Here is a 24,867-nt window from a genome sequence, read left to right as displayed (position 1 = left end):
CTCCCGCTCCTCGGCTGTCAGCCGGGTGCGACCCACCTGCATGGGTTCAGTCCCTGTACAGAGTTCGAGGAAGGGCTGGAGGAGGGACCAGGCTGAATGGCGAGAGTCAGCAGCCTCCCCCTCCAGGAGCCGTTCCTTTCTCCTCGCCAGGATTACGTCTGTCCAAGCAGTGGTGAGTTCGATCAAGCCGTCCCAAGGAATGTGGAAGATCAAGAAACCAATTCATCTTTGATGTATGGGCGAGACACGCTCAGGTGCGTCACACTGGGCCGTCAGGTTCCAATCACTCAGGCGAGCTGTCGTGCGGAACTCAATGGCGAAGTCAGCGACGGATCGATTACCCTGGCGTTGATTCAGGAGCCCCCCAGTGACGTCTGGACCCACAGGAATCGGACCAAAAACCTTGCGTAATTCCTCAGCGAAGGCAGGAAGCGACAAGCAGGCTGGCGTGCCCCTCTCCCATTCTGCCCGTTCCCCATAGGCGAGCTCGACCCGTGAGGTGGTTAATGGCGAAGGCGACTCTGGCTGCTTCTGAGGCGAAGGTGTGGGGTTGCAATGCGAACAGGATGGAACAGTTAGTTAGGAACGGGTTGCAACCCTCAGGATCTCCGGCGTAGCGTTCAGGAGCCCCTACCCGGGGTTCTGGAGCGGCGCAGGATGATGACGTAGGTGCTTGAACGGGCTGGGCAGGAGCCGGAGCTGGGCCGCGTGGTGAGTCAGCGTGGTTGCCATCTGTTGTACCTGCGTGGCTAGCTGAGTTAGCGCCCGTTCAACACTGAAGCAGACTGGCAGCCTCCGCCGCGTTTGAGAGTGAGTTGAGCTTCGTGCTGTTGAAGCATTCCTCAACTCGGGCTAGGGCGGGACTGAAGAGCACCGGAGTCTGCTGGGTCCATTTCTGGCCAGATCGCATTGCTGTAACGGGTGTATGGAGGACCCAGATGCAGTACAGTACGCTTCACTGGCAGTTGGTAATAACTTTTATTAAAACCAACACGAATGGAAAACAGGATACAGACTGAGAGTTCGTTCTTCGGGCTGTGAGCCCTAGCAATGTCTCTGGGAGTCACACGAAGCGAAGACACGAAGCTTGTACCCTCGGTGGCTGGTGGCGAGGAAACCCCGTAGCTCCGTGAGCCGACAACACGTGTGTGAGCGTTGTCGGGGATCGAGCGGAGAGGTGGTCGAGGGCAGGCAGGGGTTCGGTTACCGGGAAGTCCGTCCACGGAAACAACAGCACCAGCAGGGATCAGGCAGGAGAATCGTCGAAGCAGAGCAGAGAGGTCTTTACCAGTGAATCCGTCAGATTTCCGGAATGCCGAAACTGAGCACGTGGTCGGGGACAGAAGGCAGGTAGGTTCACGAGGAGTCAGGAGAGCAGGTCGAGGGACAGGCAGAGTGCAACGGGTGATCTGTTTGGAGAGTGCTGGAAAGACATGCATGCTGCAGAGGACGATCTGGCAATGAGTGTGTGAACAGGAGTGTCTTAAATACCGGGTTGATTGGTGATGAGCTGCAGCTGTGGGAGAGCAGGCTGCAGCAGTGGGCGTGGCTTGAAGGTGGAGCAGGTCAGAGGAAGGTGAATGGAAATTTACTGGCAGTGAGGGGGAGGAGGATGCAGGAACCATGACATTTATCATTGGAGCCAGGCTTTCTTCCTTGTTTAAGGTTGAGCAGCTGAATATTCACATAAATGTGTAGTCCAATAGTGAGCTAAATGATATGTTTAGCTGTGACGAGGGCTCGTAACATATGCGGGCCTGTTACAATAATTACATCATCGACTTATCGTACGATATATGAACACGACCTTGATCATTTAGCCAATTAGCAGTTAGCATTAACAGTAGGGTTTTTGCAACAATCATAAGACTTGGGTTTAGTGATGAAGAAAAATAAAATAACACTTCAAAGACAACACAGAGTTGCTTACCAGTAGCTAGCAACTGCATGTTTGGAGTGGAAGACGCACCGTCCCGATAGTCGTTAGTTGCCAGCCCCTGGCAACCAAACGAAAAATTGATCAACTCGGACTGGATTGACAGACCAGTTATCCACCTTGTGTGTCACAAACTCCTCAAACTGCGTTGATGGACCTGCAAAAACACGAGAATTAGGGAGGTGCCACAGAATGATAAAAAACAGACACACGCAAGATAAGAAAAAGGAGGAAATTTGCTGAACCGCCACCCTGGTCAATAGCTACTATAACTCAAATATTCTCATCTCGTGGGAAACACTGCATTGTACACATTATTATATTTATCATATCTACACATTTAAAAATGTGAAAATACTTTGTTTCCATATTCCAATTCCAATGTTTGAATATTCGTAAGAATTAAAAGTCTCTAAAAAAAGGCGCACTTGGATTATTATGCCATTATATTATCATTATTTCAGTGGCATAAAATGGTTATGAAATGACAATAATATTGTTTATCACAATTATTATTTCTGGGACAACAAAAGTGGTTATCCTGACAGGCCTAAGACAACAGATGCAGCCCATTTTTTTCAAACTGACCACCCCTTCAAGTGTGTTACCAGCAGTTTTTACTGATGCTGCCTCTCTGTGAAAACAACCATTTGTGCTGCTGACAATGTTTAGTCAGACTTTAAGTGGCAAAGGATGAATTCCCATTTGGGCCTTTCATGCTATAAATGTGTCCACTTGTGATGCTGTAAGGTGCTTCAGTTATAAGCACCGTCTAAATTACGCATAAGAAGGATCACTGCTGAAACCCTTTAAATTTTAGATCCAACCTTTAGCACACAGCAAAAGAGGAGACTCTTTAAGTTTGGTTTTTGTTTCTTCAGTTTTTGTTGTGCTATGCTTGAACACTAAAATAGCTCAACACCATATGGAGCATAGTTTGCATCCAAATCACGAGTGAGATTTAATCATCAAGGCTCGCATTAGGTTTCAAACGCCTTTCCTCGACAGCAGAGACATTTTCTATTATGTTGTTAGACTGGCCTTCAATCAGAGGACACAGATTGAAGCCCCCGTGTTGGCTGGCGTCCACCGTGCTGACGTGTCTTTGTGCACCACTCTGTATCCTTACCAGCTTCAGGAGATCTGTAGCTAAAGCAACTCCGAGAGCGGCCAAACAAAAAAAAGCAAGTTTCCCTATGAGAATAAACAAAATCTTGCTGTATAACAGTTTCTCTGTTAGGTGTATAGCCTGCTGGTAGCTTCTCGTAGCCAAGAAACACAATCAATAGCAGAGTAAACAAAGCAAACTGCCAACAATTGAGATGATTGTGGGCTGCATGGTGGATCTTGGCCAAAACGGACAGAGCAGACTCCCCACTTAGCACTTCTCCTCTTTACCTCCTCATGGTGCATAACTCTTAAATGTGTATTCGCTACACAAGAACAATCTCCAGCTGAGCCTTGATGTGCAAATGCAGTTTTCCTTTTTGTATCCAGCTGTGCTTGAGTGTGTGTGTGTGCGTGTGTGTGTGTGTGCATGCATGAGCAACAATTGGCCACTTCCTCTGAATAAATATTGAAGGGTTGGTTTTTAAGGTGATTTCTGGTGGGGAGCTAGTGAGCTTGGAATCTTCTTTTTAAGCTACTTTTCTGTAAATCCTTTAAGATGGCTCTAAAACTTTGAGGTGTGCAGAGGAGGACGTGGGGCAGGATGGGGTGGCGGGGAGCGGTTGGATGATCCGTTCAGGTTGTTAGAGGAAGGAAAAGAAGCAATTGGATTTGGGACTGATCTCTCTTTCTCTGTTTTTTTGTCATTTTCTCCTTGCCTTCATCAACTAATGGCCCTTTGTTTCTCTACCTGTCATTCTGTTCTCTCCCCTCTTTCCTTATCTCCTTTATCTCGCTTTTTTTCTCACTCTTTGGTTTTGTGTCCCCCTGTTCTGTCTCTCTTCTCATCCTACCCTGGCTGTGTTTTCCTTCAGGGCTCTGTTCCTAGGTCTGTCCAATAACCCTCATATCACTGATTTACACCTGGACATCAGCAGCTGTGAGGTACGCTCTGTTAGTCTGTGCTGTGGGTATATTCACTCATCTTCTTCACAGATTAACGCTCGTGGCCATCCCATCATGTCTCGCTCCTCTGTTATCCTCCCACAGTTGAGGTCAGCGGGTGCTGGGGTGATTCAGGAGCTGTTTCCTCGAGTTTCATGCGTGGGGACATTAGACATCTCTGACAACGGTAAGAGACGTGTCCACACACACCCACACCAGACAGACGTAGATGGTCTATTTTATATTTTCATATCAAAACACATTTCACATTTGCAGAATATTTGAAACCCTTTTGATCTCGGCCGTCATTGTCTGGACTCCAGCATGGGCAGTTTTCTATTTGAAATGCATCCTTTTCAAATGCATCTGGTTATGAAAGTGTCAGTAATATTATCTGCATTTTATATGTTACAAGCTTTAGAACTAAAGGGATATTGGACAGATTTCACATGTGAAGTTTGATTTACTCAAAGTTTAGTAATGTCATCAGGGTTATGTCAGCTCTTTAAAAAGAAAGCCTGAGTTACAATCTGGAGGTGTGGAGTTTGAGAAGTGGACATGCATTTTGAGAATTGTAGAATCCAGCCTTTTGGAGCTAGACCAATAATAGAGACTAAATGTCATAATATCTCGGCCACACAGATTTTGACCCTTTTATAGAAGTGCAGCACTGAATTGTTGGAATATCCCTGTAAAGCATCACAATAAATGCGAGTTACAATAGGCATTAAGGTGTATTTAAGTTCTGAAAACTTCAAGATTTAAACTTTATTAACGTTTCTACCAACAAAATTTAGTCAGAGAGACATGCGTCAAGGAATTGATAATTAACAGCAAAGGCTTATACAGTTAGATCTGTCTAAAGAGGCGCTGCTCTTTGAGGAAGCTGAAATATTGGAGCAGCAATAAGGGATGTGCAGGGAGAGCTAATCCCCCTTAATAAACGTCCATGAACATTAAAGCTGAGCTAAATCAACAGCACCAAAAGCTTATCACACAAGGAGGAGGTTGGGGTGGTAGAGTGAGCCACGGCAGCAAACATGGTTACTATTAGTGTATCAGTTGAGGAATTGTGATGTGTCGGAGCTGCTCTACTGCATTGGTATGATTGCTGTTAGCCAAGCAGCTGATGAATGAGTCAGTGATTGTGAAAAATGAATGAAGCAGCTTATGTCAATGACCCAACACAAGGTTGACTTTAGTGCTCTGAACTCGCGCAGTGCTCTGTAAAACAACACTGATGCATTCATTCATAAGGAAATGTGCTGTTTCTTTTATGTTCAAATCTGCATAACTAAGTGGGCAAAGTGAGCAATGACCCAGACTCGGTGCACCAGACCGTCTTGGACCCATTTTGTCCCAGGTTCACTGCATTTCAATTTGTTTTGGTAATTTGAATAAATTGCAGATTTGTTAGTTGGTGTTGTATGTAAGCGGTGCAGATTTCCTAAAACAGGTCTTTCATTATTAGCTAATCTGAGCCCTGTCTCGAAGAGGGGCATGATGTTTAATTAATCAAAAATCAAAAATGATGTATTTTTAATCACAATTTCACAGTGTTCGCTGTGTCTGTGGGGATTGTGAATGTACAGATGGACTAGATTGAAGACAGATTTTCACCCAGTAAAAACATTCTGTTGGCGCACTCTTAACCTTGCAACTACTGCTTTGCTTATACTTATTTGGTTAGGGGTAAGAAGAAAAAAAAGGTTCTTAGATGCATCATGAGAGAATGTGACTATTGTCTTGAGACTATGTCTCGAGTCAGAAAAGTCAGTATTTGAAATTTAAAACCCATGTCTCAACATTATGATCATCTGTAACTTAAAACAAATTGTTTTTAAGTCTGAGCTGTATATTCCCTACAGCTGAAACAATTGTATAGTGAAACTGTAAAATGTGATGTAAAACACTTTAAGCTAGGCAGCGCTGATCAAATATGTATTAAGATTCTGTCACTGCATGGTCTATTTCTCACATTTTAAAGTTTTCACAAATATATTTTAGTGTTCTGTTTAGCTGTAAAATAACAGTTTGCTCCAGCCAGTGGAAGGTGCTTAGTTTTGTCTCAGCTTTATCCAACATGGCAGCTAGATCACATGCTTTAAAATATGTCAGAATCTTGATTCATAATTGGTCAGCACTGCATCTAACCGCATTTCATGGAGTGATGGAGTGACCGCTGCATTATAGACTCCTCTGCTCTGATTGGTTGTTTTCGTTCACATGCTGTCTTGTGATGGCATCAGAAGCACTTCCAGGATAAAGAGGAACCTGTTTTTTTTATTTTTTTCAGATCACCCATCTAATGTACAACTGTTTGGCTAAGTGACAGTTTCAGAGTCATTATTATAGAATTAACCAACTGCAGCTTTAACAGCTAAAACATCTCTTCTGTTTTCTACTGCTATTGTGTTTAGAAAAGATTATGGAAATAATTTATGCTGTTTATTTTAATTATGGATTATTACAAATCTGCTGTGTTTTAAATGTAGTGTTTTAAAAGTATTCATGCAGCGAGACAAATTAAAACATGTTTAGAAAATTTTGAGGCATCTAGTTGCATTGACAATAGTTTTATAATTGCATCATAGACCTTTGATCCAGCATCAAATCATAATGTGCCTAAAGCTTCCCACCCCTACATCTGATGCTTCACAAAATCAACAAGTTCATTCTTTCTAACTCTAACAGCATAGTTTTTTTACAGTTATTGAACCACTTTCTAGACCATAACAAAAGCGATGACCACTGCCTTCATGCCTACACAGCCATTAAGCTATTTATTTCATCAATATGTGTCTCCTTCAACACACATCTCTGCTGTAGCCCCTGCACCCCTTTCTGCTCCGTCATGTAATAGTTTCTGTTTAGTGACACAAGAATAAGCTCACTGCATGTGAGTGTATTTAACCATGGGTATATTTTGCTCTCTGAATGAGGCATTTAAGTCTTTGTTGCTGAAATATCTTGCCATGGTAACCACTTCCTCTCAGCAAGCATCATCCATCCTTGAGCTTTTGAAAATGTGAGTGGGTGGGAGTGAGGGGGGGGGGTTAATTAGGAGTATTTTGGAATTTCAGTGGGCAGTGAGATTTTGTTCCAAAACAGTCCATGAGAAGAAAAAAAACAGCTTTGTAAAGTCAGGAATATTCACACCTGGCAGAGTAAATGATGACTCACTGCTGTGACAGACCAGAAATTTTATGTAGTAAAAATATGACTTGATGTACGTTAGCATCTCATCTTGTTTGTGTTCAAGAATAACTCTCGTAAAGTTTGATGCCCATTCTTTTCTGTACTTAGAAAGATGTAATTAAAGATTTTCTTGGAAGTGGGTTTTCACAAAGGCTCTGGAGAGCGCAGTATTGCTGGCGTTGCACTCCAGTGATGCGTGTGGTGTGTTGGTGGTGTGCGCAGGTTTGGATGCTGACTTGCTGGCTGTCATCCCGGCGTTCTCCAGGCACCCCTCCCTCAAACACCTGATGCTGGGGAAGAACTTCAACATCAAGGGCAGGTACGGCCCGCGAGGGGGGAACCAGCTGTGCAGATGGTTGTGAAGACAATACTGATGATGAATGTCTGCCTCTCGTCTCTGCCTCCTTAGGGTGCTGGATGAAATTCTGCAGAAACTGGTTCATTTGGTGCAAGAGGAAGAGTGTGTGAGTTGGATTATGTAACATATTGTACACAAATCCTCTGTGGCGTTCCACACAGATGCACGCCTACACATGCCTCACAGATTTGTAGCCGCACACACATCTTGCGCGCACACTTGTCGCCGTTTAAATTCTCATGTCCTCATTCATGCGCATTTAAGCACAATCTCCCACCTGCCACACACACAAGGTGTGAACATGCACACGAGTCATGTTGTCTGTGAGCTCGGCAAATTATTCATTTGGGCTCAGTGTATTCGCAGGGCTCCCCGGGCTCTCTCTGCTCTCCGCTCTGCAAATCCAGCATGACAAGTAGCTTACTCAATTATTTACCACTGTTGATGGTGATAGCTCTCAACGAAGCCCTCGCGCCGAGTACGGTCTGATGCGTTTGTGCGAGCGAACTAACAGAGGCGCAGATGGGTGTCAGTGTGTAAGTTTAAAGGAAGTACAGCAAGTTTGTCAGACGTTGGCCTGTTGTTCAACTCGCCCAGCAAGTTATGACAACACGAACATCAGAATCATCTGTGTTTGTCTCCTGGACTGCTTTGGTAGGGGCCCCATGATAACACTTCAGTACATGAGTCACAGAAGGCTGCGAGCATCAAAAGCGAGAAAATAAGAACAAACCAGGAGACAGTTAGCTTAGCTATACAAAAAGACGAGAGGCAGAGGGAAACGGCAAGCCTGGCTCTGTCTAAAGCAACAAAATCCATCAACCAACAACGCATTCATGTTATGTCTTTTTTGTTTTTAAATTGTTCACTCTAAGATCAAAAAAACATATTTTTCTTCTTACCTGTATCGCTGTTTATCAATCTAGATTTTTTTTGGTGTGAGGTGCCTTGTGTTGGAGATATCGGCTATAGAGATGTCTGCCTTCTCGTATAATGAAACTAGATGGCACTCAGCTTGTGTTGCTCAAAGTGCTAAAAAAATACAATTGAAAAACTCAACAGTTGCTCAAAACTTTCCAGAAGTCATGACCCAGTTACTTAAGATAATTCACTGAACTTGTTGTGAGCAGTTTCATGGAGGAGCTATTTTCTTTCTACCAAACTACACCCACCAACTACGTACATCAGTGCGCGGAAGCGTGCATCTACTCATGGACTACAGACTCGTGCTCGTGACAGCGCAAAATGCAAATGGCAAGTGCCAATTTAGCTACATTATATTGGACATCTCTACAGCTGATGTCTTCAACACACCGAAACCATCTACACTGATAGAAACTACAAGTAAAATGTGTATTTTTAATTTTGAGGTGAACTGTCCTTTAAGTATGAAAATAATCACTTGCAGTTCCTCCATGTTTTCAACTTTTATTCTGACAAAAGCTGACTAGCTGCTTGCTTTATATTTGGCATACAGACATGAGCTGGGAGAGACTAACTCTTGCATAGAAAGTGAATAAGAATATTTTTTTTCCAATCTTCAAACTATTGTTTTAAATTTAGCAAATTTCCTTTTCCATAAGAACTTAGTAATGGGAAAGGTGATGACTATCTTGGTTCCTATCCAAAATATTTTCAGAAATTCAAAAATATGATTGGACACTGGAATTTTTAATTAAAAAGTACCCAAACTAAAAAAATGACTTGGTGTGTGTCCAGTGTGTAGGATTTAGGCAGAAATATGGGCAGAAATTAAATATTATATTCATAGCTATGTTGTCATTAGTGTATAACCACTTAAAAACTAACAATCATGGTGTTTCTGTTATCTTAGAATGATCTGTTTATATGTGCAAACGGAGCAGGTCCTCTTCCACAGAGTCCGCCATGTTTTTCTACAGTAGGCCAGGATGGACAAATCAAAGACTTGCTCTAAATAGGACCACCTTAGTTCTCCTACTCACTTGGCACATGGGAGATATTTCAGTGCTCACTGCTCAATGCCACAAAATCCTACACGCTAGACCTTAAAACTAATTTTAAAACTGAAATGATTTCCAAAAATATTTAGAAAACAAACTTTATACTCAAAAGTTGTCTTAACGCATAAAGCACTGCTCAGAATGTTCTTCTGATAAAAGATTATCATGCACTGGGCCTCTCTAAGCAAGAAGAAAAACAATAAATGATTCAACTACAGAGGCTTTGAGCGGAAAAAGGTGCTTTGAAAAGCTAATTTACATCCAGGTTCATGTATTACTGACAAGAACATGGATGAACAACAGGTTTTAAGTTTTATAAGAATCATTTCAACACTTACACTCTTCTGCGCTCTACCTGAAATACATGTATGATTTTGTCTGTTTTCATCACTTAATGAGTCCATCCTCCAAAAAAACTTTACCATAAATATTACTACTCACATTTATTTCACTCCTGGGACTTTTTATCATACACACCATCTTCCATTTTTTATTTCCCCCCATGCTGTCTCCTCCTGCCTCCCCTAGGCCCTGCAGTCTCTCTCGCTGGCTGACTCGAGGCTTCGCCAGCGGGGCACGGTGCTGGTCAACGCTCTGGGCTCCAACGCCTGCCTACGGAAGGTAGACCTGAGCGGCAACCTCCTGGAGGACTCCGGGGCCAAGATGCTCAGCAAAGCACTGCAGATCAACACCACACTCAGGTGTGTGTGTGTCTAAGAAAAAAGGCGGATTTCCCTGCAGATCAGAGCGCACCATTACAGAGGAGGAGAAAAAAAAAGAGGAGGACAGATGAAAGAATAGGGTCAGAGAAAATTAATATGTTAGGTATGGTTTGAGGAGAGGATATAGTGAGGTTGCTCGGAGGCAGAACAGCGAGTTCAGTGCAGTGCTTCAAAGATAGAGGGGGGAAACATGAACCATGTAGGAGATAAGAAGGTAAGACTGAAGACTTGGAGGGATAGCGAGGAGAATCGGCGGAGGGAGGGGATATGGCCTTCAGGCATACAATGTATTGCACCTCCCTTAAGTAAAAGAAAAGAAGAAACTGAGTGAAGAGGTGTGTGTTTTTGGAATGTAAGGAGCAGATGGAAGCTCTGAGATAGGCAGAAGGAATGACAGGAAAGGAGGACAGAAGCGAGACGGGGGTAGGATGGAAGTATTAGGATGGGGGGGAAACGGTTGGATATGGACTAGAGAGGGGGAAAGTTATGAAGGGAGCGGAGAGGGAGACCACCCAAGGAGTGAGATTTGGGCTTAGCTGATTGAATTTCTAGGGCAGAGTGAGTCGAGGGAAGGAGAGATGGAGATGGAGGAGGAGGAAGATGGATGAAAGGGAAGAGGGGCTGAAAATGACTGATATATTAAAAACAGGAGTTAGACAGTGCGGAGTGTAGGTGGAGAATCTGCACAGAAGCTCATTAGTTGCATGGCAGTTGTTCATGCATTCTTAATGTTGTGATATGGACTCGTTCTGTGCATGCAGCAAAAAAGAAAGTCCTGACAAATGTCTTGCTAATCCTTCTGTGATGTGTTTGTGCAGCTGCGTGGTCAGATAAGTATGCTGTGATATTATGCCCCTGTGTGTGTGATTGTGTGCGCGCGTGTGTGTTTTAGGAGCATTAGAAAATGACTGATCTTCTCCTTCTTCTCTGTGCCTGTCTCCCCCTATTTCCTGCCGGTTTGATCCCTCTCAGGAGTGTGACGTGGGATCGCAACAACACCACAGCGACAGGCTTCCAAGATGTGGCGAGGGCGTTGGAGCAGTAAGAGGAACAGAACACACACACCAAAAAAAAAAAAAAAAAAAAGAAAAAAGTTTGAAGAGGCGATACACACATAAGACGGATCACACACACACACACACACACACACACACACACACACACACACACACACACACACATGAAAGGCGGATAACCATCTCTGTACAATGTTTACTATTACACAGCGTTTCATCAGTCGTCTGACGTGCACGCCAGTCAAACTGTCATTTTTTTCACAGTGTGTGGGTGTGAAGTTTGTGTTTATGCATGTACAAGTGAGTGTGGGTGCATTTGCGTATGAAGGAGTTGGAGACAAGTGTTAAAAGTGCCCTGGGTGTTTCCTGTTTGTTCTTGTTAACGTCACAATTCTTCCTGTTTATTCTTGCAAGGGTAATATTGTCTTTTCTTTCTTTCCTCTCCACTTAACAGCAACTTTACCCTTCAGTACATGCCCCTCCCCCTCAGTGATGTCACTCAGGCGTACCGCAGCGCCCCAGAGAAGACGGACCAAGCCCTGACCAAGGTGAGCACGGCTCTGTGCCTTCAGTTTTCGATGTCTAAATTTGCTACATCATGTTATAAAAATGCAAATTGTTAATAGCATTATCTGACAATTAGGATGATGATTCATGGGTTTGATGAATGAGTTTAATTAGCTTGTGCAGTAGAAGTGAAGATTAAATATATAAAGCTTTGATATTGCTGTTGTGGGATATGTGCCATACAGAAAGCCAATAACTTTTTAATGCCCTCTAAATATTTGGGTTACATATCAAACCAAGTGAATGCAGACAAATGCCTGAACATAAACTGTTATAGTAGTTCAGTTTATGCCATCTCCATATTAAAGGTAACATACCTGCCATTCTGATGACTGCAATATTTTAAGGACATCTTGAGAGGATTTCTTCCAAACGTCCACTTGGACTCAACAATAATTTCATTAGAATTTGGTGGTCAGAGGTCAAGGTCATTGTGACCTCACAAAACATGCTTTTGGCCAAAATTCAAGAATCCATATGGTATGACAAAAAATACACACAATTGTCTAATAGAGTAAAAAGAAGTGATGCCATTTTATATCAAAAAGGTAAACTTCATTGACATCACAATGTTGCACAAACAGTTTTCTGGCCGTTATTCAACATCACAACTCAGACCGGGAACAGAAGAGACATTTGGTCTGACACTAAATTGGATGTAAACTGTAACTTGACTGGTTTGCAGAGGTATACAAGCATGAGGCTGTAATTGTAGTTCTCTATGTAAAAAAGTCTTAATTACAGTCAAATTGATTAAAATTAGGGCTGTCAGATGATTATTTTTTAAAATCTCAATTACAGAATTTGAATAGTGAATTGCAGTTAATCACATTTTTTTAATCGTATGTTTTCAATTCCATTATTTTGCATTTCAAAACAGTTCAAATCAGTTGACTTGATTAGTAACCAAATGACAGTAAAAAAAAAAAACTGCATGGGACTAGCATAAGTGGGCTCTGTGGGAGGCTCATGGATACCCGCAGAACCAATTTTTGTGCCATTTTTTCATTGTCAAAATTCATCCTAACTTTTGAGCGTTATTTGACCTTCTCTTTGAGATGCTGGCATGAGATGGTACCACTGGATTCCTCAGGTCTTCTAGTTTTATATGATACCAGTATAATCACTGTATCCTTAAAATTCAGCATGGTACAGGCTCTTTAAGACAAGAATTTCAGCCAGCGATTAACCTTATAATAAAAAAAATTGCACCTTATGTGTGGTCCTTAATGGCATCACAATTGACACGTTAATGCTGGCAGCTTTAATTAAGATATAGATAATGATGACGAGCAATAATGTTGTTATAGTAAAAAAAAAGAGTAAAAAGGTAGGGATGATAATAGAACAAGTATAAATATGAAATATTAAAGTTATAAAACATCACATAAAAGCAAGACAAAATAGTTTTTGTTTTTTAGTTTATGTTTAAAACTATTCATATTTTCAGCTCCTCTCGGATCCTCTGGAGGGCTGTTCAGTGGCTTGAAGTGTAATGGCTGAAAGCAGCATCACCAAATGTTTTTGTTCTGCTTTGTAGAACAGTGAAAAAGAAAAGAACCGGAGGATCTGAGGGACTTTCCTAGTTCATAAACTAAAAGCATTCTGAGTGGTTGTCCGGTGCACATGCAGTGCTTTACATAAAACTATACAATACATTTAAAACCAATACAAAAACTAACAGGTAACTAGTGTAAAGACTTAAATATTTAACCAGAGTGCATTTTGTTACTTAAAAACTCACTCTGGAAGGTGATGGATCTCTTTCACAGATCATGCTGCTTTTCTTGCCACAACACATGGATGTGCTCCGAATATCGATGTTCTCCGGTGTCAGTGCCCATTCACATTTTATTTTTTGATCACGGAGGCGCCGCGTCTGTTCATGTGTGTGCCTACGTGCCGTTCTCTGGCTGTGTCTTCCGAGATGTTCTCTTCATGAAGCCAATCAAAACATTCTATTTCAAGCAGCATTTGCATAAAGCAGTAACCTCCTCTTATTGGCGTGACAGAGACATTTACTGACAGCCAGACAGCAGCCTACGACAAAGACAACAAAAGAGACAAAGACTGCATATAGACAACAAACATTAGCTATTTCAGCTTTAGTGTTTCTTTTTGCCTTGATGCATTTCTTATCTTGCATCATGGCTTTTTAAAATCCAGATCTGAATATCCATCAGAGAAAGGTGGGCTCGCTAACATCGCTAGACTGGCTAAATATAAACATTTGTCATTTTAGATAGTGAACAGTGTGGTCATTTTTGTCAACATGAGTGCTAACTAAATGCTGTTTGTCACTTGGCTTGTAAGCTGCAGTTAACAGAGCAAGTCTGTTTACGTTGCATGTCAGACTCCATATCCCCGGCAGCTCAGCTGTCAGTCAGTCACACACAGCATCTCGCCTCCCCAGAGGTTTGGAGGCTAAAGGAGCATTTCTGATACATCTCCAAAAAAAAAAACCCACTGGAAAAAAACAAATCTAACTTTATTTTTACATGACGTTATTTTGACTGTAGGATCTTTCCAGCTACAAAAATAGTTCTGCTGTGGAAGCAGCTGCATAGATAATTTTCTAGCTGTTATCTTAAGTGTGCATACGGAGTGTTTGAAGCTTTATTTGGGTTAGGGTCCTTGTTTGTCTGCACATTGTCTGTGCAGCTCCTAAGTCCTTGAAGAACCACCTCCGATTCTATCTTTCTTTACATAATATGATTAAGCAGTGAACACTTCCACCTGCTGAGTCAAGAAAATAAATCAAAGGCATCCCGTTTATTTCTGGGGATCAGAACTCTCTCTCCAGTCTCCTTATTACCATGCAAATGGACTTGTCTCCTGTCTCCTGCACACTGTGCTTTGTAAACACCTGTCATCTCCACTCCCCTCTCTCCTTGTTTGTTTTCTGTGTGTGCGTGTGACAGATCCAGCGTGCCCTGCTTAGGAACAACCAGACTCAGCGTTTCTCTCAGAAGCAGGCTCTCAGGCTGCACCAAGGCCTCGTCACCAGCACTGCCGAACAGGTGCGTGAACAAGTCAAGATTTTTTTATTTTGATGTGTATTCTACTGACATGTTACTTTACGATTACATGCATTCATGTGTTTTTTTTCTATGTTTTATGTGTGTAGGTGATGGAGCGTCTGTGTGTGCGGGTGCAGCAGCAGGTTTGTGTCCTGAAAGGCTGTGAGGAAGGAGAGGAGGTCCAGACGGCCAGACAAATCCTCAAAGAAGCCAGGGACTCGAGAGCTGTGAGGACATTACCACTATATTTTGTGTTTGTGTGTGACCTTTAAACTGTAATCATTTTCATAAAGCCAAAGGATGTGTGATGCATACACTAGAAAGAAGTGCACTACAGTGTGTCTACTCAGATGTCTAGCCTTTTAGAATAAAAAAGCTCTTGAAAATTCACTGGATGCCCATCATCAAACAGCAGACAGAAAATGTTAGCAGCTATCTAATGAACACAGTGGAGCATCTAGCAGCTAAAGAGAAATATGTTTTCCTCAAGAGCTGGTAGAGACCAAAAATGAGGCTAAAAGGAGAGTTTTAGCCCCCCCACCCCCCTCCCCACCCCTAGTTGTTGGTGCGCCAAAATGGCCAAAAACAAATGTATTAATGTAGGTTCAATATTTATAGGTACTTGTAATCTATTTGTGTGTTTTCACTGTAAACACTGTAAGCTACTTTATACTTCACTGCATTTCAGTGGAAAGTATTGTAGGCCAGTTATTTGGCAGATTATGACTTTACACTTTAAGATAAGGCACCCTTCATATAGGGTTAATACCCCTCAACACATTGTTTCATTAATGGTGAATTAATAATTTACTAATACTTTACACATCAGTTATAAGAAAATGAAACAAATTTTAGGTTGCCAGGTTGTGTCTGGTTGGATAGTCATAAATAAAGATTAACAAATAAGCAATCAGGCAGTACTTTTAACAGTTTGTAGGAACATGTGACAAACTTGGCAAAGCAATTGAAATCACCGAAGACATCAGATAAAAATTAATCATCAGCGATTGCAACTGTCCAGGGGCCAAGCCGGTATAACAGTTTGAGTAAGATTAAAATAGAATTAAGGACAACTGTGCAAACTACAAACCCACCTGGCATAGGTTGCTATGGCAACACTGGCACATGGCACACTATAAAGATACAGTAACAAAGAAGTGTCATAAACTGTATATTGGACCAGGATGAGCCATCAATAACCAGAACATGGAAGCTTTATAAAGGTCAACCCAACGAATGAAAAGTTTGTTTGTGCTGAATACTGACAGAGTATCAATACACGTGAGTATCAGTACACAGACCCACTAAACCACACTAAAACCCCCCGGCCCCCAAAAAACAAAACAACTAATTCCATATTGCACTCTGTTGCATGTGTGCTGGTGCGACAGTGGAGTGTTTAATGTTGCAAGTGCTCTCAACAGCCGAGTGTAAAACATGGGGACGTAACAAATAAAAATTGCTGCTATTTCATTGTTAATTAGAAAAAACTAATTAGAAAATTTCTAAGCTTCACAAAGTTCCAGAAGGAGCTGCTGCACCACCTCCTGATTTCAGTTTGTTTTGCATCCACTTCTGTTAGAAACTGATGATACACGCACATATTGTTTGTCTTTGTCACTTGGATTAAAGCTCCATGGAGGTTTCTGAAGTTTTCTCGCGAGAAATCAATGCTCCAAATGTACACGTTTCACCTGTAACAGTCCTGCACTGTCCAGCACTTCACAGAAGCAGAAAACTCGCCTCCTGTCAACTCTAATTAGGCTAATGACTGTCAATCACACATCAAAGGAGACAGCCAGGTGGAGCACTGCTCCCTGTTCAGAGCTGTTTTTCTCTGTGATCAAACAGAGCCAAACAGGATTAAAACCCAGCGTCTAAACCAAGAAAAAAGATAATGAAATTAAGCTAAAGAAAGAACAGCAATTAGTGACATTTCTAAAAGCTCTTGGCAAGAATAAACCAACAGTAAGTAACAGTATTTACATGAAAAAAAAATCCCAACCTGCAAATGTAGACTGGGTTTTTTTTAATGGCTTTTAAATGAAAATAATATATGAATGAAAATCAGTAATTTGGTCCACAGTAATACAATCAGCTTTTAGAATATGCTGATTTTTCATAAAATGTAGTTAAAGTTACTGTAAAACTTCAATTAATAGTCCGGGCTATTATTGTCTTAAATCATTCACCTCAAGAGGCTTATATTTGGGACAGACATCTATATGGGGCGGGCTTTTACTTTCTTTCACACAAAACTGTTGCTCAGCAAAGATGGAAATACAATCAAATTATTTATTTAACACTTTGAAACCTGGGCAAATTTGCTTTATTTATTTATTTTAAAAAAAGGAAGAAGGTAATGAGCAACAAAGGAAGAAATGACTCAAGTACAGAAAATTACCTGAAAATTTGCCAAAAACAAACAAACAAACAACCAAAAAAACCCTGAGAAATTGCTTGAAAAAGATAATATTTCAATAACTCCAGCAGGTAGCCAACAACCCAGTTTTATACATCCAAACAACCTCTATAAGAATGAACTGCATGGCAACGACACCGCGCCTCTAATTGTGACAGAATGTGTCGCCATACTGGGCTAGTATAAGGGACTAGCTATTTAATTAGGGACTAGGTTTATATATGGAGTTTTACAGTAGTTATTACTATTTACACCTTAATTATAATAATCAAACAGTATAATACACGGCTCAAAATGACTTTTGAAAAAGGCGAGATTGTGCTTAATGCTTTATTTTCATATTCATTTAAAACATTTTCTCTGTCCTGCTGTTTGTGTGTGTTTCAGCTGTATCCCTCACTGTGTGAGTTGGCCCATGTGTTGTCTGTGGATGGCCCCGTCAAACAGCGGCTGGACACTCTGGCTGGAGAGCTGGCTAAAGCTGCCGACAAAGAGCTGCAGGTACGATGGGAGTGGAACTGCAGCCGTAATCGCAGACAACAGCCGTTCCCCCGATGCATCCGTATTTTAAACAGAAGTTGAGCTCTGGACTAGTTGCATTTAAATTGCCCATTAATGGCGTGCGACTGTGTGTGTGGTGCAGGTATGCTGACTTCAAAAGAAATGTAGCATTGAAATTCACAGGGAAGAAACAGTTTAACATTTTTTTGGTTCAGTTCTGTTCCCATTGGGATTCAGTAGCAGTGGAATGATAAAAAAGCAGCACACCCCGAGGAGGAATCTGGGGTACTTTCTATTGAATTTGAAACTTTCTTGAGCATAATTCAGATTTCTGTTTGTGCTTTCTAATTTTGCTCTCATGCACAAGGCTACATTTCTAATTTTCAAAGGTCAAGATCAGTTAAAATGCAAAAACTCAGCTCATGCACAGCTGTGGTGTGAGCTGGTAAAGTTAAATCTTGAAGAGGATGAACAGATCATCTGAAGAGTTGGTGGCTGATACATGGATGAATGGATTGCTGCAATGCACATAAATAAAAGATAAAGACAAGTCGAAGTTAAGGAGCTGGATGAAAATCTAAGCGAACAGATAAAGAAACACAGTGCATGAAAAATTAAATGCTATGGAGATATCGATGTGTATTTATTGAGAATGTATTAAACATGTAAGCAATGTAGTGATGCATGTTGGGTTAACTGTGTCCAGGTGGTGGTGGACTCTATGGTGTCTCTGTGCCGCGAGTTGTGTCCAATGTCCTGCTCAGCGGCCGAGAGACTCAACCCGCCTCTCTCGTCCATCTCCGAACAAGTTTCGATCCCTCGCTCCGCCATCCGCAACGCGCTCTTGGAGAGAGCAGCTGAGGATATCAATAGAGCCCTCGAGTAAGAAGGAGAGCTGGTAAAACAAGCCAAGCCAAGAATTCAGCTAAGATACTGATTTTATTGTTCTGTTTTCCTCCACTCTCCTCTTTTCAGGGAGGTGAAGCTGTCTGTGGTCTCCTATCTGACCAACTCCATCGTGGATCAGATTCTACAAGAGCTGTACACAACCCATAAAACCCTGGTACTGGTAATACCCCTTTTCTGCATGACTTCTTTGTAGAAATGTAGGAACAAAATGTATTCGTCTTTAAAGCTGAAATCGATAACTTCATAGCAAAGATGATTTAGGCTCGGCTCAGACTACAGAAGTGTTTGGGCTGATTTATTCTTGATTCACCCCTCCTGACAATCAGAGGGGGGATCTGATCTAATGGTAAACCCAGATTATCTGGTAATGTGAGAGCTTTACAGATCCATTCTTAAACCTCCTGAACTGCTCACAGGCCTCATCGGGGCGGCCCTGATAATTTCAGATATGTTCAATGTGGATTTAAAGTCTGGTAGATTATGATTACATCAGTACTTTCACAAAAGCCAATAAGTGACATAAGTCGACTAGGAGACGGGAGCAGCTGACGGTGTTGCCAAACAGTAAACACTCGAGCCCTTGAGGCTCACATTATCTAGCCAGAGTTGTTTAGCCTTATGCTTTTGCTTTTTTCTTAAAGCGAAGCATAGTTAACATTACAGCAGGTTGCTGCACCATGTCAGTCTCTGTTTTGTTTACAGCTGTTTCCTTTGATATAATTGTGGCATGAAATTTTCGTATCATCCCATGCCTGAGTGTGTGCATGTTAGAGATTACAGAGAGGTACATCTGTAAAGTTTGTCCTTGTGAATCTTATGCCGCTCAATTTAAAAATCTGTTTGGATTTTAGATCTTCAGAAGTCTGATTCCGGCCTTAGGCAAAGCGTCCAGACAGTCAGATGCACCAGAATGATGGAGTCTCCAATTAATATTAAATCTAATGTTATTAGAAAAAAGGTTAAACCACCCTTTACTGTAACAGCAGATCTAAACATTATAATTATTAAAAAACTTTACAAATTTCAGCTATAAATTTGGATATTTCAAATGATTTTCTAAAGGAGTAGTTCAGCATTTTAGGAAAATGTCTTGGGTAAAAAGAAAAAAGCTGAGGAGAAACTAGTTTCATATTGACCACAATTTACATATTTAAAATTAATGTTACTAAATTATTTTAATATTCACAACACTTTTTTTTCCTGGTTAATTTCCTTGTTTTTTTTTTTTTTAATTTCTTTTTTTAAACCAATTTTCAGGTAATTTGCTTGTACTTTTCACTAATTTCTTGCTAATTTATGGGTCATTTCTTCCTTTGTTCCTTTGTTGCTCATTGCTCACGTTTTGGAAAGAAATTAAGCCAAAGGGTCAAGTTAAGCTACACTGCCTCCACTATCTGTGGTGGTACTGTTCCATTTGTCTGTATCCATAACCTTTCGGAAAACACACAATTTTTGACGAAGTGAACGCACAGGACAGACAGGAGGGATGGTCTGTCAACTTCTCTGTCTCTGTACCTAATGTTGACCATAAGTTAGCCCTCAGGGAACTTTATTTGGAGTATGCACGGCTGCATGTCAACAGGAATGGTGACAACAAGACTCTCAACACGTGTTTTTCCCAAAATATCGAACTATTCCTTTAAGTTGCTTGACATAAATCTGCGATCTCTAAGTCATTTTGGGAGGTAAGACATCAAATGTGTTGATATTTAAACCAACTTTAAGAATGACACCCTTACATTGATCCAAGCTCCATCCCCAGAAGTAGGTTAGAAGTGATTGACAGGCTGCAGGCACGCCCTCCGCCTTAGACTTCATCTCATTGGTTGGATAAACAATCCAACCAATGAGATGAAGTCTGAAAATCTATTGGATTCCAAACTTTGGAATCCAATAGATTTTTATTGCTACTATCCAAAATCAGGAATTTCTTTTAATATCCTCTATATGAGGAATAATTTATGTAATAGTTACCTACTGCCACTTCAACAAAACCCATTCACCATTGTGTACTTTTACTGATTTGTGTGCTGTTTGTTAACGACACTATGATTCATTTCATTTTGTGAGTCAATATTTTTTAGTAGGATGAGTCATGGATTCATCTCAATACTGAACACATTGAATTTGTTGAATTGAATTGAGTTGAATTGAAAGTGTTGCAGAATGATAAATGTTTGCTTTAAAAGTCTGTGTTTATTACAGAGTACACATAATATTGATAAAATGTTGCCAAATATGTGCAGCGTGCCTCTAGTTTCCTCAGCGTAGAGCAGAGCTTTACAGAGTTCTGTAGAGTCAGCCCAGAAATCCTTTTACATTACTCTCAAATGTCAAAGTCAACACTTAACAAAATGATAACATCTACTTTTAAGATTCAGTTTAGAGAGTTCTGGATCAGTGGTGGTGCAATTTGACATGAAGTGCAGATTAAGCTCATTATTGGCACCTTATGAAAGACTTTCTGTAGCATGGAGGACCTCATTAAAATCTGATGTCTTGAATGTTTGTGATAGAAATCTCCCATGCTGTCAAAAGGTTGTGTATCTTTAATGTTCGGTTTAATTGAAGTAGGTAAAATAATTGAGCTGCTGTGTGTCATTACCATATCAGGATGAAGGGTTGTAAGTATGGAGCAGCTTTTCTAGGAGAATATTGCACTCAGAAACAACATAACAACCAGATATGAGTCTGTTAAGGACATGATTAGACCCTGCAGGTTCTCCTTTCCATAAAATTGAATTGTTTAAGATGAAGCCAGTAGAAAAGGAGACAAAAATAGACTTCTTGCAATAACACCACCGGCCTTGCTCTGTTTTGCATTCCATTCACTGCCTCCACCGTTACATCTCATTTTCTCTTCTCTGTTTTGCTGCAGTTCGTCCTCTATCATGCCTCACTCCGCTTTGATAATCAAGAAACTGTATTTTATTCATATTCTTCATGCAAACTATAGCAAAGTACGATCTGCTTTGTTTGCGAGTTCCTTGTGTACAAGGGCGGACACACTTCTCCTCTGAGATTGTGTTGAAGGTTTCGGGTGTCATCACTGTGTATTTGTGTGTTAGTGTTTGTGCATGTGTTCTAATGTGTGTGTGTTGAATCAGCTGCGACAGGTGTCTCAGGCGAAGCGTTGGGATGATGTTGGGACGGGAAGGCGCACTATCAGACAGTCCAGAGTTATGGAGTCTCTGGAATTTCCTGATGAGGACTTTGGCGTCAACCTGGGGATAGTAAGTGTCTGAGGACAATATGACAATATTGTTACAATATTGACAATATTGACAATATGTGCATGCCTTGGTAAATCAGTAGTGAGTAGTTTCCTTTTTTATTCCACAGGTGCAAATGTGAATGAATTATTGAACATTACTTAACAGGGGTGGGAATCACCAGAGGTCTCATGATATTAAATGATCACAATACTTAGGTCACAATACAATATTATTAGGTTTTACAATGTTTTGCAATATACTTAGTACTGTGATTATTGTGCAGTATATTGAGATTTAAAACCTTTTTTTCAACTGAAAATTAAGGAAAAATATTGCCAACATCTGTTTAAACTAATAAGATAAAGTTTCAGTCTGTTCACCTCACTTAAGTCATTTTTATTGCAACAACTTGTATCTAATGGAATGAAAAGCAACTTATTTCATTATTCTTGTCCAAAAGTTTGATTTGTATTTGTAATATGAATAACTTATATAAATATAGAAAATCAATACTTTCGCATTTATGTTTTGATACAATATTGCCATGCAAAATATTCAATACTATGCCTTATTGATTTTTCCCCCTACCCCAATTACTAAATAACTTATTTTGCCAATTTGATTGTCAGCTGATACTTTCACCAGTTGTACCTCCATTTCCTCTGTTATAAACCCTTCAAATTGACAACTGTTGGATTTCAGGATATTGAAGGGACAAAGTAAGCAAGTGGAAAATGTAGCTTTGTATTTTAGGCATGGGAGATATAGAGAGATCTTTGATTTTTACTATTTTGCTGCGAGATCAAAATGTAATGAAGGTAATGATATTTCATTAATGCTGAAACAACACATTACCCTTTTCCTCTTGCTTAGTTTGTGTGTTGTTGTAACATCCGTGTTGAAATATTTGGATAGTGTTTGAAATAAAGTCATGGCTCATTACACATTTCTCTCCCTTGAAGGACACAATGGCTATTAAGAAGAGGAGCTCCAGAACTAGAAGAATTCGTCCTGTCTCCACCAGACTGAGTGAGTTGTCTGAGCCTCAGCTTGCAGCTAATTGCCCTCAAGTGCTCATGTAGCATGATATACTTACAGTTATTGCAGGGTCATGGTCAATTGACTCTTCATATGTCATAAGTACTGTATCAACTTAACATGATGAAATGAGAGATTGTGTCTTTCAATATGTAAGCTGGCTTTAACTTTGCTCACCCGTGCTAATGCTTATGCTAATAGTGACTGTGTGACAGCCTTTTTCGAGATATTGACATGGCCTTTGCTCTGATAATGCCAGACTTAACTCACCACTTTTAGCCCCACACCGCCACTAATGGTCTAAGAATAGCAGAGTTGCCTCTCCTTTTTATCAATGCTCTGCATAACAGGGCAGCTACAGTGGCATGGCTATGTAAATAAAGCCCATAGAAGTTTTTCATATTTGTCCTCTCATATTTGTGTTTAGAAAAATATAACGGAAGAAATTTCATATTTGATTGTAAATTCAGTCTGTTTAATTGAAATCAAGAAGACCTTAAAACCTGGTTTAAATGCAGTGTGCTGGAGGCCAAAATGTGATGAAACTTTATTTTTATTTCATGTCGTCGGAGGTTTAGGTGATGAGCCCAGTCCCTCTCCCACCCCGTCTGCTCCACCGCACTCTGCACCTCTTACCCACTCGGCATCATGGGAGTGCCTGTCCACCCTCCCCACCAACGGCTCGCCCTTGCGTCATGTGACCCACGTCAGGCCTCGCCCACCACGGAGACACAGAGCAGGGCACCCTCCCCCAGAATCTGTAAGTTAATGACAAGTGGTGTGGCAGTGACCTTTGACTTTATTCTGAGTCTTAGTCGGCAGGAATCCCCTTACCTTTGACCTTCTTGTGATGGCAAACTCTGACGAGCAATTACTCTACCATTAATCAGCGTAGAACTGCCATACAGGATGATCCTGATACACCTCAATTAAAATTACACAATTAAAAGGAATGCATAAAACAAATCATACAGCAAGTAAATAAAATGACTAAAATATTAAAAGGCAAGCAGACATTTGGGCACTCACCTGATTTCTAACACGGCTAGAACTTTTTAAAATAGCATGTGGATCGTTTTTATGGCCCCCTGAAGGTAAAGAGACTTTATTGTGCTAGTGGCACCATTGTATATGTTTAGCTGCCGAAAGTTTTATCTCAGACTGGAGCATGAAATTATGTGTTTCCACAAAAGAGCTCAGAAGGCTGCAGAGGTGCAAAGGTAAACCTGACATGTATAGTTTTCAGGGATGTCTTTTATCTCTTGACTGCTGTGTGTGAACCTTTGTTATTTATCTTATTTTTCATGCCAGTGGCACTTTCTAAAAATAAGCTCCTTTTAAAGTAGGAAGCTGCCGCATGTGTCTCTGTGACTCAAATGTTAATCATGCACAGCCATCTCCCAGGGGCTGCAGGGCAGCCTCTAACTTAGCGGTTTGTTTGTTTAGAGACTTTGTAAAAAGCTTTTTCTAAATCGGTACAAACTCAGTTAAGGCAGCGTGATGAGGAGTTGTTTTACAAACAGACTTCTGTTGGCAGTGGATTTGGTTCTGCCAGCCAGCCATTTGAAATGATAATACCTTATTGTCAGCCTTTCAGCTTTTTGTCGACATGGCGGATTGATCATTGTTATCCTGTTATTCTATCCCTTTCCTGTTATGTGTGTGTGTGTGTGTGTGTGTGTGTAGCATTGCTCAGAGAATGGAGGAGTCAATATGCTGGAGGATGGACTGCCTGATTTCTACAGCAAGAGAGTTCTTCCTGACAGGTAGTTTACAGAAATGTTTTTTATTTTTGTGCCATTATTAAAAAATGCAGTCAATATGTCTTTACTGCAGCGGGCCCTGAGGACAACACACATTCAAGGGTGGAAGCACAAACATTAAGAAAACTCCACATTAAATCTGGGGGATCAGTAAAACCTAATATTTTA

General features: G+C 40.9%; 1 protein-coding gene across 5 annotated transcripts in view; it reads left to right on the top strand.

Annotated features, from left to right (window-relative positions):
• carmil3 (capping protein regulator and myosin 1 linker 3) overlaps nt 1–24,867 on the top strand; it is a 112,788-nt gene that overhangs the window by 72,325 nt on the left and 15,596 nt on the right. For 3 of the 5 annotated variants that reach the window (XM_088085303.1, XM_088085305.1, XM_088085302.1), the window contains exons 18-33: nt 3,919–3,988; nt 4,094–4,175; nt 7,409–7,505; nt 7,596–7,650; nt 10,055–10,227; nt 11,221–11,289; nt 11,719–11,812; nt 14,753–14,851; nt 14,959–15,078; nt 17,661–17,774; nt 18,481–18,656; nt 18,750–18,843; nt 21,791–21,916; nt 22,861–22,927; nt 23,509–23,696; nt 24,623–24,702. In XM_088085303.1, the coding sequence (XP_087941429.1) occupies nt 3,919–3,988; nt 4,094–4,175; nt 7,409–7,505; nt 7,596–7,650; nt 10,055–10,227; nt 11,221–11,289; nt 11,719–11,812; nt 14,753–14,851; nt 14,959–15,078; nt 17,661–17,774; nt 18,481–18,656; nt 18,750–18,843; nt 21,791–21,916; nt 22,861–22,927; nt 23,509–23,696; nt 24,623–24,702 (1,704 nt within the window). The remainder of the gene's footprint in view (nt 1–3,918; nt 3,989–4,093; nt 4,176–7,408; nt 7,506–7,595; nt 7,651–10,054; nt 10,228–11,220; nt 11,290–11,718; nt 11,813–14,752; nt 14,852–14,958; nt 15,079–17,660; nt 17,775–18,480; nt 18,657–18,749; nt 18,844–21,790; nt 21,917–22,860; nt 22,928–23,508; nt 23,697–24,622; nt 24,703–24,867) is intronic. The other 2 variants (XM_042496966.2, XM_088085304.1) reach the window with 2 other exon arrangements.

The sequence above is a fragment of the Plectropomus leopardus genome, chromosome 12, assembly GCF_026936395.1.
Source record: "Plectropomus leopardus strain MGB_pleo_1.0 chromosome 12, ASM2693639v1, whole genome shotgun sequence".
Taxonomy (NCBI): Eukaryota; Metazoa; Chordata; class Actinopteri; order Perciformes; family Serranidae; genus Plectropomus; species Plectropomus leopardus.
This window is presented reverse-complemented; position numbering and strand designations above follow the sequence as displayed.